The 15,000-nt window shown below is 45.7% G+C and overlaps 1 protein-coding gene across 19 annotated transcripts in view; it reads right to left on the bottom strand.

The window, feature by feature from the left end:
* LOC115140228 (splicing regulator ARVCF-like) overlaps positions 1-15,000 on the bottom strand; it is a 367,731-nt gene that overhangs the window by 98,266 nt on the left and 254,465 nt on the right. For 12 of the 19 annotated variants that reach the window (XM_065026736.1, XM_065026742.1, XM_065026739.1 and 9 more), the window contains 4 exons: positions 8,975-9,133; positions 8,584-8,604; positions 6,634-6,792; positions 2,744-3,417 (listed from right to left, as the gene is read on the bottom strand). In XM_065026736.1, coding sequence (XP_064882808.1) covers positions 2,744-3,417; positions 6,634-6,792; positions 8,584-8,604; positions 8,975-9,133 — 1,013 coding nt within the window. The remainder of the gene's footprint in view (positions 1-2,743; positions 3,418-6,633; positions 6,793-8,583; positions 8,605-8,974; positions 9,134-15,000) is intronic. The other 7 variants (XM_065026746.1, XM_065026752.1, XM_065026753.1 and 4 more) reach the window with 3 other exon arrangements.

The raw sequence follows: 15,000 nt of genomic DNA, 5'->3' as shown, positions 1-15,000 counted from the left end.
CTCTCTCTCTCTGTCTGACCGCCTCTCTCTCTCTTTCTCTGTCTGACTGCCTCTCTCTCTCTTCCTGTCTGACTGCCTCTGTCTCTCTTTCTCTGTCTGACTGCCTCTCTCTCTTTGTCTGACTGCCCCTCTCTCTCTCTCTCTCTCTCTCTCTCTCTCTCTCTCTCTCGTTCTCTGTCTGACTGCCTCTCTCTCTCTTTTTCTCTGTCTGACTGCCTCTCTCTCTCTCTTTCTCTGTCTAACTGCCTCTCTCTCTCTTTCTGACTGCCTCTCTCTCTCTCTCTCTCTGTCTGACTGCCTCTCTCTCTCTCTCTGTCTGACTGCCTCTCTCTCTCTCTCTCTCGGCCTGACTGCCTCTCTCTCTCTCTCTCTCTTTCTGACTGCCTCTCTCTCTATCTCTCTCTCTATTTCTGACTGCCTCTCTCTATCTCTCTTTCTCTGTCTAACTGCCTCTCTCTCTTTCTCTGTCTGATTGCCTCTCTCTCTCTCTCCCTCTCTCTTTCTCTGTCTAACTGCCTCTCTCTCTCTCTCTTTCTCGCTCTCTCTCTCTCTCTCTCTTTCTCTATTTCCCTCCCTCTTTCTATCAGTCTCTCTTTCTGACAGAAACACACGTTCAACAGCCATTTGCATGAAAATGGAAATCAAAAGCTCTCTTCCCTTCAGACCTTCTCTGTAGGAATCAGTCAATGAGAAAATACATCTGTTTTTAAATGTACACACACAGTTGTTTCTCACCCATGCTGGAAGAACAAGACATGTATTCTTAATTTGCCTAATCTTGAGCAAACTATTCTTGTCATGTATCAGACTATGCCTGTACTGTAGCCATGCATAGAACTAATCCTCCTTGTGCATCACCTACAGAGGAAAGAACCTGTGTCTTCTGCAGCGAGGACGACACACATGGCTGGCTACACTCAATCAACAACTCTCACAGCTAAAATGCTACTCGCCCCCCTGCTCGAGTCTTAATCCCGGCTACATATACTTCACCTGGTAACACTTGTCGAGACATGACTTTAACATTAATCTGATTAACTAACTATTATCTAATTAACTAACTATGTTTAATTGTTACTTTGCACACAAACCGCCACCCGCTTTGAGTAAGAAATCTTGAATGTCTTTATGTGAAATGCCTGGGATCACGGTGGATCTCTCGGTGAACAGGGCCGCCTTGGAAAGGGGGTTGGGCCTTTTCGCGGCATGCTTGTAAGGCTCTGATTGTCCAAAATGGTTCCAACAAATCTTCTACTGTTGTTCTTCTTTGTAGATATCCGGTGACATGTAGTGTAGTCCTGAACAGAACTACAGAGTTGATTTTCCTTACATTCACTCTTGAAGATGCTTCTTTGAAGATACGCTAGCCAGCCGTGTCGATGGTTCCCCAGTTCGTTAATTAGAGTAGCATTATACAATGGTTTTAGCAGAGTAACAGAATGGTCCTACTTAAATTAGCTTTCAAAGATACTTTACTTAGAACAGCTAACCAGCTGTACCAGTGATTGTCCGGGAGGGGAGTTTATCATCTCCACCTTGTGTTGAGATTCAAATTTCAAACTACTTTAAACGTGGAGCTGCAGCTTCACGTCTTCCTGGTCGAATGTGTTTTTTCTTAACCCATCATTTATACAGCTTGCTCAAACGGGGAGGTTCCGGCAGGCTGGCATGCTCCCTGACCTCACTCCGGGTGGTAACTACTCAATGTGCAAAGTTTATGGAAAACAATTATATCTTATAGCTTCTCAAATTTACATCCCTCTCTTAACAAAAACACTTTCATAATTTTTCATATTAGATGCACAACGCATAGTATATGTAGTGCATATGTAGTGGGTCTACTTTCCAAGTTACAGTATTTCCTTTATACATTTTCTATTGACATCAAAACACATTTTTAGTGTTCTAAAGATCGCCTCTGACTATTCCCCACGTTCTGTGTTATTGTTCCAGTATTCGCTTTTGAACATGTTAGAGTTTTAGCGGGAAAAAGTCTGTTGAAATGAAGTACATTCCTTTGGTGAATCTTGAGAGCGCAGACCTGAATCTTCTTGATTTACAACAGGGCATGAGTTGTTAACCCCCACTGGTTTTTCTTTCCCCCTCTTGGGTGAGAGGGGGTCTGATTGAAGTTATTCGTTGCAAACCTGATCTGACCTATTTGGATTCCCGTGGACAGTCATGACACACTTTATTTTAAGGGTACCTAATAAACCATTTATAATGAATTTATAAATTGTGTGTTCACCATTTATTAATCATTACACCCACATTTATAAATGTTAGTAGGTATTTTATCACACATTTATATTTCCTTAAACATCCTGTGTTGTGTGATTATTCTTCGACCAGGTACTGCTGGAAAGTCTACCAATAGCATGCATCTTTTTGTGAGAAATTACACTGATCACTCAAAACAAATGTTTTGAAAGTATCTATAATGTATAAATAGCGCTCACTTTAGATCAGGGACTGCAAAAAGAAAACTAATAATAAGTAAATGGTAAATGTGGGAGTAATGATTAACAGATGGTGAACACACAATGTATTAATATCTTATAAATGGTTAAAGTTTTACTCAACATTTAAGTAACAAGGAAGACCTGTTTTCAAGGTCTTTTCAGACACCCTAAACCAAAACAAAACCAGTCCAATCCTATCTTCCACTTACAGAACAAAGGTCATCTATACATTTTCAGACAACTAAAAACAGACAGCATTCTGTCACGTCTCTTGTTCTCACCTGATGCGTGGCCCGTCGCGGAGCGGCTCTCTCATGGTTCTGCCGCGGTTGGTGCCTGGCAGCGTGCCTTGGCGCCGGCTAGCAGTGGAGTAGTCAGGCTCCAGGTCATAGGGCTCCTCCTCCTCGGGGCCCAGGCTGCGGCGGTCGTCCTCCAGTCCGTAGGGCTCTGGCTGGAAGCGTTCTGGCTGCGACCGGTTCAGGTCCACACTGCTGCTGCCCATGGGGACCTGGGGCTGGGCCACGTGGCCGTAGTCATCCTTCCGGATGGGTAGGGTCCCGTAGCTGTTCTCTGGCCGATAGCTGTTAGCCATAGCGTAGGGGTAGCGGGGTGGCCGGAAGTTGACTCCGCGGGACAGGCTGCCGTAGTTGTCCGTTGCGTCTCCAATGCCGTAGCCGTCATGGAGGCCGTAGTGGCGCCCACCGTACTGACTCCCACCAGCGTCGGGGGGGAGTGCGTCGCTGTAGGAGTCGTTGTAGTTGTTGTAGGAGCGTGTGAGTGTGGAGGTGGCCTGCGGCGTGGTGATGTAGCGCTCGCCATTCTTCAGGTAGCGCCGGTCGATGGAGTCTGTGTAGCTGCCCAGCGGGGACGAGCCCTCAGGCAGAGGCAGGCCGTCGGGGCCCAGGGGCACCTGGCGAACCGTCCGCGTGGTCACCGTCTTCACCATCTTAGTCACCTAGAGGAGGAGACGAGGTCACAAAGACAGAGATAACAACTGATTACCTAATCCCCATTACATTAGTAGTTCATCCGTTACTACCCAATCCTGGAAGTCTGTGTCGTGTGTATGGGCCACACCATGAGCAACAGTTGATGAGAACAATGTTGAAGCATTCTGATCAACTGGACAGGACTGTACTGAACAGTATGTTGAGGTGTCCCACCAGACAGAGAGACCACAGATTAATCTCATCCCCAGACGGCTCTCTCTATAGGGCAACAACTGAGCCTGGGGATGAGGTTACCCACAGTGAGAGACAGGTGGTTAGGACTGAGACACAGCGTGGACACAGCACACCGATGTAGCCTGTTGAATCACACGGACTGGAAAGTGGGATGCCGATGCCACACAGTGAGAGAGATGCTGAGGAATGAGATGAGGGTTGTTTCTTTAAAGAGTGACCTCTGAAGTTGTTAGTATCACACTGATCAGACCGCAGGCATTGTCAACAACAGGTCAAAGTCATGCATTGGGAAACTCAGTGACAAGAAAAGGTTGTACCATTGCCTTTAATTCATTTCTATTAGAAAAACTTGAGGCTAGGTTGTGTTGGAAGTAAGGTTGAGTTTCTGCGACATGTTCCAATAATAGTTCCAAGAGCATCTGTTCAGTGCAGTAGTAGGACAACAGCCTTACTGTTCAGTGCAGTAGTAGGACAACAGCCTTACTGTTCAGTGCAGTAGTAGGACAACAGCCTTACTGTTCAGTGCAGTAGTAGGACAACAGCCTTACTGTTCAGTGCAGTAGTAGGACAACAGCCTTACTGTTCAGTGCAGTAGTAGGACAACAGCCTTACTGTTCAGTGCAGTAGTAGGACAACAGCCTTACTGTTCAGTGCAGTAGTAGGACAACAGCCTTACTGTTCAGTGCAGTAGTAGGACAACAGCCTTGGATGCAGAGCGCAGAAGCTTGACTTCCACTTAAGGTGCATGGTCAGAATCTGCAGCCCAAATGGCACCCTGTCCCTATACAGTACACTACTTTTGACAAGAGCCCATAGGGCTTTGGTAGTACACTACCAAGGGAATAAGTTTGGGACTAATTAAGAATTAAGAATCATAACTGGTAACTGTGACGGTCTTATAGTAAACTGTATATATATATATATATATATATATATATATAACAGCCTTGGATGCAGAGCGCAGAAGCTTGACTTCCACTTAAGGTGCATGGTCAGAATCTGCAGCCCAAATGGCACCCTGTCCCTATACAGTACACTACTTTTTACAAGAGCCCATAGGGCTTTGGTAGTACACTACCAAGGGAATAAGTTTGGGACTAATTAAGAATTAAGAATCATAACTGGTAACTGTGACGGTCTTATAGTAAACTGTATATATATATATATATATATATATATATATATATATATATATATATATATATATCTATACACCTTGTCCTTAACAAATCACACTCCTACTTGTCTGAGAGTGCTGAAACTGTCTGGCAGTCAGGGAGGGCTAGCAGCATCTCACCTCCTCCTAAGGTTCAGCACCGATACAGAAACCAATTTGCTGCCCAGTGAATTCTGCAGTGCCGATAATTGGCTATTTTGTCCGCGGCTATAAATTAATCTTCAAAATTAATGAGGTTGATGAAAATGAATCGTCATTGGAGGGCCCTATGTCTGACTCTGATACAATTCGTGTTGTGCCTGACAAGATGCACAGAGATGGTTCATTCCCACTCAACTGGCAGACAAGTACTTCACTGAAATGAGCTTTTTCACATGAACACAGAAAGAGACTGGTTTCTGATTAGTTACATTTTGTGATCCAACCACTTTGCTGAACTCATAATTATAATATACCAGGTTTATAGTCATATTTATATACAGAATTTTATCAAAGGCATGAAATAATAACAAGGAACGTCAATAAAGTATTAAACATATCTCCTCAAAAGAGGAAGCAGGGAACAAAATGTGAATGATAAATGCTAAACATTCACACTCATTAAAAATGTAATCTTCATCCCATTTTCACAAAGACTTTAGTTTGTTCACACACTGTCCGTTTCTCGAACTATGAGCTATTTTAAATTCTAACGGGCAGAAAACTGTCGACTTTAACTCATGTCAAAGTTAATTTCTTCTTCGTGAATAATTTCGGTGCATCCATAACATCTAAAGCTCACCCTTCTTTTGTTACTTCACACTACACTGGCATAGCCGCTCCCCCTTCGCTTTGCATGTAACTCACACATAATCATCCCTTTCATGTTAAAAATAAAGACTTTTTCTGGTTCTTAACTTAATGAAACAGCTTGAGCACAAGGCCACCACTGGCCTTGAAATGAAAGGCTGGCTTCTCTTCTGAGCTGGTCGATTAGGGGACTTTTATTGCCATTCATTTCAATGGAGGTGGTGATGGTAATTGAGTACAGACCTGGGTGGGACTAGGTCTCTTCACTTAAAACGACCTCATGCCTGCTACACTGTGCTGAAGTGTCGAAATGATCTCTAAAATCTGGAGTTGAGGATCACTACTCTGAACTATACAGCAGTGTTCTTCAATCCTGGTTATGGTCCTAATCCACCACAAGCTGAAAATCTGCAGTGGCCCAAACTCCTTCCATCTTGAAAAAGGCCTTGTTTCAACTCAGCCAGGGAGAGAAGCCTAGACATACACTTCATGTTTGTACTAACATGACTTCTAAAGAGCCTTCGCTGGTACAGCACGAAAACACGCAAGACAGGTTTCAAACAGAACTCTGATCTGTTGGAAGATCACAACACGCTAAACAAGCACTACTGGGACTGGTGCTTCAGAGAGCGCCCAACTACATCACTGTAAACAGGCTAAAAGAGAATCTCTAAATGCTGGTGTGTGTGTTCGAGGCCATGTGGCGAAGGCAGCGTGCTACCTTGCCGTAATGAAAGGTGCCTGCAGTCAGACTGGGGCATATGTTTACCAACTGTTAGGCTGTTAAAAGGGGAGGAGAAAGGGAGGGCAGGAGTCACTTTCAGTCTTTATAGTGCTGTAACACTTTCACAATCTCTGCCACATTCAACTTCTATAGACAGACAGAGCTCAAACTGACACACCAGCTGGGGGTTAGTGTAAGCATTTAGGGAGGTTTAGGGTCAGGGAGGTGCAAGTGGGAGGGGTTGGGGGTTCACTTCAAGCCACAAACCAGACGTTTGGGTGCCTTTGTTTTCTTTACTGGGTCTGTCTCTGATGGGGAGGGGGTGGGAGAAGGGGTGGGCACCGGGGTGCTGGGTTTGGACTGCGGGGTGATGGGACCTCCTGGCACCACCAGGGTCTCTGTGACGGTCACTGGCAGGTACCTGCGGCGGGTGATGGTTTTGATCACCTTGGTCACCTATGGGAAAGTGTTGAAGGCCGAGGTGGTCAATCAGTAGTACTGGGCATCACAGTTGTTTGAAAATACATGATTCAATAACATAGGAATAAAAGATCACCAAAAAACGACAGGGTAAAATCGCATATCAAATTGTTTTGCAATTTGTATCAGAGTGGCTTTCGTCCTTTCCCTTCACACCTTTCTCCCTGTTGTGTTTAATTTGTTTATTTGGCCTGCCTTAACTGTCATTAACTCCCATCCACAGGACAGGGTGGAATGCCACTGCTTTTGATCGTTTTATTGATCTATTTTATTTATTGATCTATTTTAAAGAACAGTGGTAGCGTTTCACCCAACATTCACCATTCAGCCAGAGTGCAGCTGGAGAATGTCCAAAGAAAAGCACAGTGTGTTGGGAGGGAGATGGAGAATGGACGTGGTGGAGCCACTTTCCTTTGTGTGTGTGTGTGTATGTGTGTGTGTGTGTGTGTGTGTGTGTGTGTGTGTGTGTGTGTGTGTGTGTGTGCGTGTGTGTATGTGTGTGTGTGTGTGTGTGTGGTGGAGCTTCTTCCCTTCTCACCAGTTAGCTAGTTCCACATACCAGCCAGCACACTGACTCACTCCTTTACAGCTGGAGCGGATAGAAAGTTAGGCTTTAGTTAGCCTTTAAACGTCACTTAATTCACAGGCCTTGTTATGGTCTGTTTGTTTAGGTGTGGTGGCTGGCTACTGATACTGCTGCCTATACTGCTGCTTGCCTTGTGTGCAAATGTGTTTATCATAAAAAAACATGCATTTCCAAAAGCAGAGTGATGTGAAATCCTAGTGTTTCATCTTGCTGTGCTTGGAGGGGATACTCAGAAGGCATTCAAGGAAATGCAGTGTGTAGCTAGCTGCAGCATCCTGTTGAAAGGAAGCCAATAATACATCAATTGAAAAGATGAGAGAGATGTGAAGATGAGTCTGGAAACATCACGTGTGCAGACTTCCATCACAAGCTGCCTTGCCAATACATTTGCCACAATTATAAAGCAACAGTCAAAACCATCTCTTCCAAGGCTTACATCCAAATGAATCTGTTTCTTCCCTTCAAAATAACTTCCAAAAAGCATCCTCTGTCTCGTCCCTGTGGAATTAAGTGTCCTTAAAAACAGTGACTCTCGTTCCCCAAGCCCTAGCCCTTGACTATGTTTCATTAGCTGTGTGTGCGTGAGTGAGTGTGTCCAATCCCCTACAGTAAATAGGATAGCAACACACACACAGTGAAACAGAGAGATTAGCTGGTCTGTTTAATTACAAACTCTGTAGTGTCTCTAGTGTGCCAGCAGCTCTAACCTTGGTCCCTCCATAGGGTCCCTCCCTAGGGAACCAGACTGTCAGAACAGAACACATCTCTGCTTCACTGGAGATGTGGGGCGAGTCCCAAGTTGCGTCCCAAATGGCATCCAACTCCTCATATAGTGCACTACTTTTGTCCAGAGCTCTGGGCTATAGTGCACTATATAGGGAACAGGGTGCCATTCGGGACGTAACCACATTCCATCTGGAACCACACTGCACTGAGACACTGTCTGGAGAGGTAGTGTGCATAGTGTGGAGCAGGGCTGACTGAAGGGGGAAAGCTGTGAGCTGTGTTTAGGAAGGCCAGTAACGGTAGGAGTACTGGAGCTGTGCAGCGTTGGGGTGGCTGTGATGCTGTAAGAGTGACAGACTGTGTGACAGGGTTGAGGGAGTGGCTGACATCGGCATACACAAAATGGTGACGTGAGTTGATAGTAAAGTGATGGGGGGGGGGGGGTTCCAACTCACCTTCAGGTTAGTTGACATATCCTTATATAGAAACAACAAAACACAAGAGGACAATCAAGAAAAAAGAACCTGCAACACAAAATACTGTAGGAGCTGATACAGAATGAGCACCAAGAAATAAGACAACATCTGAGTTAGGGAAAAGGATAGATAACACATCTCGCTAAGGGATTACGGGCCTTACAGATCTTCACTTTTGGCCTTACAGACCTTAACTTTTGTGATAACAGAGTTATCATAAAACAGCCATCATGCTGTTTTACTGCAGAAACCTGCTACATATATTTCACAGGGTTGCACCCACCCCAAACAATTTGTCACATTAAAGTTGAAATCTAGTGTGTGAGACTACCTAATGTGATCTGTGTGTCAACTTGGCTTCCCCCAGTACCTTGGTTTCTGTGCGTCGTGTGGTGCCGTCGTCGGAGGTGACAACGGACACATGGGAGGTGGGCGTGCCAGGGTCCTCCTCGATGGTGACCGTCTCCTCCACCATCTCCTGGGGCTCCTGCATCATGGCCAGAGACGTCTGGTTACTGGGGCTCTGCTCCTAGAGAGAGACAAGGAGAGATGGTTAAGGATTGGAGGAGAGGACACCAAAACCTTTTATTTAAGGAGATCGGTGTGCTGACCACCTTACGCATGCTTTATTATTTGACAGCACAGTCTGAAATGAGGTTGGGAGATACACATAGAGGGACAGATAGATGAGAAGGGCTGAGACTGGATATGTAACCCCGTCACCAGGGGTACACCCTACTGTATGTGGTCTGCAGCTGAACTTACACACACCCTACAAGGTCTGAGGCTGCACTCCATACGCAGTTACAATATTCTCAACATCATACCACCCTGCATCCCACTGCTGGCTTGCTTCTGAAGCTAAGCAGGGTTGGTCCTGGTCAGTCCCTGGATGGGAGACCAGATGCTCCTAGAAGTGGTGTTGGAGGGCCAGTAGGAGGCACTCTTTCCTCTGGTTTAAAAAAATATCTCAATTCCCCAGGGCAGTGATTTGGGACATTACCCTCTGTAGGGTGCTGTCTTTTGGTTGGGATGTTAAACGGGTGTTCTGTGGTCACTAAAGATTTCATGGCACTTATCGTAAGAGTAGGGATGTTAACCCCGGTGTCCTGGCTAAATTCCTAGTCTGCCCCCCATACCGTCATGGCCACCTAATCATCCCCTGTAACTATTTCCCAGGTCTTTGCTGTAAATGAGAATGTGTTTGTTCTCAGTCAACTTACCTGGTAAAATAAGTGTTAAATAAAAAATCTAACTATCAGAATATGATGTGGCAGAGTGATCTATTTGGTCAGAAGTGGCCATAACACAGAGGTAGTCTAGGCCTGACAGTTAAGGCAGAGGCTCTCTCAAGGATACTAAAGCCTAGATGGCTATCAGGCATATTGTATTTTATTCATATTTCAGTCAGCCATTTATTTATGAATAGTGTGTTTGTGGGCTGAAGATGGTGCTTTACCTAACCATCTGTGTGTGTGTGTGCGTGCACTGTAGGAAACACACAGTACTACATGGAACTCTATTCCACCACAGGTAACTCAAGCAAACAGTAAAATCAGGTTAAAAAACAGATAAAACTACAACTTATGGAACAACTTGTGAAGACACACACACACACACTCTCAACACACACAGACGTACATTGTAATATTTTTGTTTTGTGGTATTACAAATGTTGTTTTGTACAGTCGTGGCCAAAAGTTTTGAGAATGACACAAATATGAATTTCCACAAAGTTTGCTGCTTCAGTGTTTTCAGATATTTTTTGTCAGATGTTACTATGGAATACTGAAGTATAATTACAAGCATTTCATAAGTGCCAAAGGCTTTTATTGACAATTACATGAAGTTGATGCAGAGAGTCAATATTTGCAATGTTGACCCTTCTTTTTCAGGACCTCTGCAATCCGCCCTGGCATGCTGTCAATTAACTTCTGGGCCACATCCTGACTAATGCTAGCCCATTCTTGCATAATCAATGCTTGGAGTTTGTCAGAATTTGTGGGGTTTTGTTTGTCCACCCGCCTCTTGAGGATTGACAACAAGTTCTCAATGGGATTAAGGTCTGGGGAGTTTCCTGGCCATGGACCCAAAATATTGATGTTTTGTTCCCCGAGCCACTTAGTTATCACTTTTGCATTATGGCAAGGTGCTCCATCATGCTGGAAAAGGCATTGTTCGTCACCAAACTGTTCCTGGATGGTTGGGAGAAGTTGGTACCAATCTTTATTCATGGCTGTGTTCTTAGGCAAAATTGTGAGTGAGCCCACTCCCTTGGCTGAGAAGCAACCCCACAGATGAATGGGCTTTACTGTTGGCATGACACATTTCTGATAGTAGTGCTCACCTTGTCTTCTCCGGACAAGCTTTTTTCATGATGCCCCAAACAATCAGAATGGGGATTCATCAGAGAAAATTACTTTACCCCAGTCCTCAGCAGTCCAATCCCTGTACCTTTTGCAGAATATCAGTCTGTCCCTGATGTTTTTCCTGGAGAGAAGTGGCTTCTTTGCTGCCCTTCTTGACACCAGGCCATCCTCCAAAAGTCTTTGCCTCACTGTTTGTGCAGATGCACTTATACCTGCCTGCTGCCATTCCGGAGCAAGCTCTGTACTGGTTGTGCCCCGATCCTGCAGCTGAATCAACTTTAGGAGACGGTCCTGGCGCTTGCTGGACTTTCTTGGGCGCCCTGAAGCCTTCTTCACAACAATTGAACCGCGCTCCTTGAAGTTCATGATGATCCGATAAATGGTTGATTTAGGTGTAATCTTACTGGCAGCAATATCCTTGCCTGATGAAGCCCTTTTTGTGCAAAGCAATTATGACAACATGTGTTTCCTTGCAGGTAACCATGGTTGACAGAGGAAGAACAATGATTCCAACCACCACCCTCCTTTTGAAGCTTCCAGTCTGTTATTCAAACTCTGTCAGCATGACAGAGTGATCTCCAGCCTTGTCCTCGTCAACACTCACACCTGTGTTAACAAGAGAATCACTGACATGATGTCAGCTGGTCCTTTTGTGGCTGGGCTGAAATGCAGTGGAAATGTTTTGGGGGCTTTAGTTCATTTGCATGGCAAAGAGGGACTTTGCAATGAATTGCAATTCATCTGATCACTCTTCATAACATTCAGGAGTATATGCAAATTGCCATCATACAAACTGTGGCAGCAGACTTTGTGAAATGTAATATTTGTGTCATTCTCAAAACTTTTGGCCACGACTGTAGATACACTACATGAGCAAAAGTATGTAGACACCTGCTCGTCAAACATCTTATTCCAAAACCATGGGCATTAATAAGGATTTGGTCCCCCCTTTGCTGCTATAACAGCCTGCACTCTTCTGGGAAGGCTTTCCACTAGATGCTGGAACATTGCTGAAGTGACTGGCTTCCATTCAGCCACAAGAGCATTAGTGAGGTCGGGCACTGATGTTGGGCGTTTAGGCCAGGCTCGCAGTAGGAGTTCCATTTCATCCCAAAGGTGTTCGATGTAGTTAAGGTCAGGGCTCTGTGCAGGCCAGTCAAGTTCTTCCACACCGATCTCGACAAACCATTTCTGTATGGACCTCACTTTGTGCACGGGGGCATTGACATGCTGAAACAGGAAAGGGCCTTTCCCAAACGGTTGCAACAAAGTTGGAAGCACAGAATCGTCTAGAATGTCATTGTATGCTGTAGCATTAAGATTTCCCTTCACTGGAACTATGGGGCCTAGCCTGAACCATGAAAAACAGCCCAAGACCATTATTCCTCCAAACTTTACAGTTGGCTCTTTGCATTGGGGCAGGTAGCGTTCTCCTGGCATCCGCCAAACACAGGTTCGTCCGTCGGGCTGCCAGATGGTGAAGCATGATTCATTACTCCAGAGAATACGTTTCCACTGCTCAAAGTCCAATCATTACACCACTCCAGCTGACACTTTCAATGCATGGTGATCTTAGGCTTGTGTGCGGCTGCTCGGACACGGAAACCCATTTCATGAAGCTCCCAATGAACAGTTATTGTGCTGACGTTGCTTTCAGAGGCAGTTTGTAACTCGGGAGTGAGTGTAGCAACTGAGGACAGACATTTTATTTTACTTCAGCGGTCCTGTACTGTGAGCTTGTGTGGCCTATCACTTCGTGGCTGAGCCGCTGTTTCTCCTAGACGTTTCCAAATCACAATAACAGCTCTTACAGTTGACCGGGGCAGCTCTAGCATGGCAGAAATTTGACAAACTGACTTGTTGGAAAGGTGGCATCCTATGAGAGTGCCACGCTGAAAGTCACTGAAAGGCCATTCTACTGCCAGTGTTTGTCTATGGAGATTACATGGCTGTTTGCTCAATTTTATACACCTGTCAGCAATGGGTGTGCCTGAAATAGCCAAATTCACTCATTTGAATGGGTGTCCACATACCTTTGTATATATAATGTATACAGTGGTTTGGGTGATGTAATTGCCTTAATCTTGTTTGGACCCCATGAAGAGTGGGAATCCTTAATAAATACAAATACCCTAGTTCCATATTTAAAGCAAACTAACTTCAACTAATTCCTGTACACCCTCGTAATGTGGAAAACAGGAAGGAAGCCATTTTCAGGCAATCATTGAAAACCAAAACAAGGCAAAGAAAGGAGCGGGAGAGAGATGTACAGTGAATGCTGGGCAGTGCCACTAAGCTAAGGAGAGAGGGAGAGAGATGTACAGTGAATGCTGGGCAGTGCCACTAAGCTAAGGAGAGAGGGAGAGAGATGTACAGTGAATGCTGGGCAGTGCCACTAAGCTAAGGAGAGAGGGAGAGAGATGTACAGTGAATGCTGGGCAGTGCCACTAAGCTAAGGAGAGAGGGAGAGAGATGTACAGTGAATGCTGGGCAGTGCCACTAAGCTAAGGAGAGAGGGAGAGAGATGTACAGTGAATGCTGGGCAGTGCCACTAAGCTAAGGAGAGAGGGAGAGAGATGTACAGTGAATGCTGGGCAGTGCCACTAAGCTAAGGAGAGAGGGAGAGAGATGTACAGTGAATGCTGGGCAGTGCCACTAAGCTAAGGAGAGAGGAGAGAGATGTACAGTGAATGCTGGGCAGTGCCACTAAGCTAAGGAGAGAGGGAGAGAGATGTACAGTGAATGCTGGGCAGTGCCACTAAGCTAAGGAGAGAGGGAGAGATGTACATTGAATGCTGGGCAGTGCCACTAAGCTAAGGAGAGAGGGAGAGAGATGTACAGTGAATGCTGGGCAGTGCCACTAAGCTAAGGAGAGAGGGAGAGAGATGTACAGTGAATGCTGGGCAGTGCCACTAAGCTAAGGAGAGAGGGAGAGAGATGTACAGTGAATGCTGGGCAGTGCCACTAAGCTAAGGAGATAGGGAGAGAGATGTACAGTGAATGCTGGGCAGTGCCACTAAGCTAAGGAGAGAGGGAGAGAGATGTACAGTGAATGCTGGGCAGTGCCACTAAGCTAAGGAGAGAGGGAGAGAGATGTACAGTGAATGCTGGGCAGTGCCACTAAGCTAAGGAGAGAGGGAGAGAGATGTACAGTGAATGCTGGGCAGTGCCACTAAGCTAAGGAGAGAGGGAGAGAGATGTACAGTGATTGCTGGGCAGTGCCACTAAGCTAAGGAGAGAGGGAGAGAGATGTACAGTGAATGCTGGGCAGTGCCACTAAGCTAAGGAGAGAGGGAGAGAGATCTACAGTGAATGCTGGGCAGTGCCACTAAGCTAAGGAGAGAGGGAGAGAGATGTACAGTGAATGCTGGGCAGTGCCACTAAGCTAAGGAGAGAGGGAGAGAGATGTACAGTGAATGCTGGGCAGTGCCACTAAGCTAAGGAGAGAGGGAGAGATGTACAGTGAATGCTGGGCAGTGCCACTAAGCTAAGGAGAGAGGGAGAGAGATGTACAGTGAATGCTGGGCAGTGCCACTAAGCTAAGGAGAGAGGGAGAGAGAGAGATGTACAGTGAATGCTGGGCAGTGCCACTAAGCTAAGGAGAGAGGGAGAGAGATGTACAGTGAATGCTGGGCAGTGCCACTAAGCTAAGGAGAGAGGGAGAGAGATGTACAGTGAATGCTGGGCAGTGCCACTAAGCTAAGGAGAGAGGGAGAGAGATGTACAGTGAATGCTGGGCAGTGCCACTAAGCTAAGGAGAGAGGGAGAGAGATGTACAGTGAATGCTGGGCAGTGCCACTAAGCTAAGGAGAGAGATGTACAGTGAATGCTGGGCAGTGCCACTAAGCTAAGGAGAGAGGGAGAGAGATGTACAGTGAATGCTGGGCAGTGCCACTAAGCTAAGGAGAGAGGGAGAGAGATGTACAGTGAATGCTGGGCAGTGCCACTAAGCTAAGGAGAGAGGGAGAGAGATGTACAGTGAATGCTGGGCAGTGCCACTAAGCTAAGGAGAGAGGGAGAGAGATGT

The sequence above is a fragment of the Oncorhynchus nerka genome, linkage group LG13, assembly GCF_034236695.1.
Source record: "Oncorhynchus nerka isolate Pitt River linkage group LG13, Oner_Uvic_2.0, whole genome shotgun sequence".
In the NCBI taxonomy this organism is placed as follows: domain Eukaryota; kingdom Metazoa; phylum Chordata; class Actinopteri; order Salmoniformes; family Salmonidae; genus Oncorhynchus; species Oncorhynchus nerka.
The sequence above is the reverse complement of the archived record's forward strand: the minus strand, read 5'-3'. Positions and strand labels throughout refer to the sequence as shown.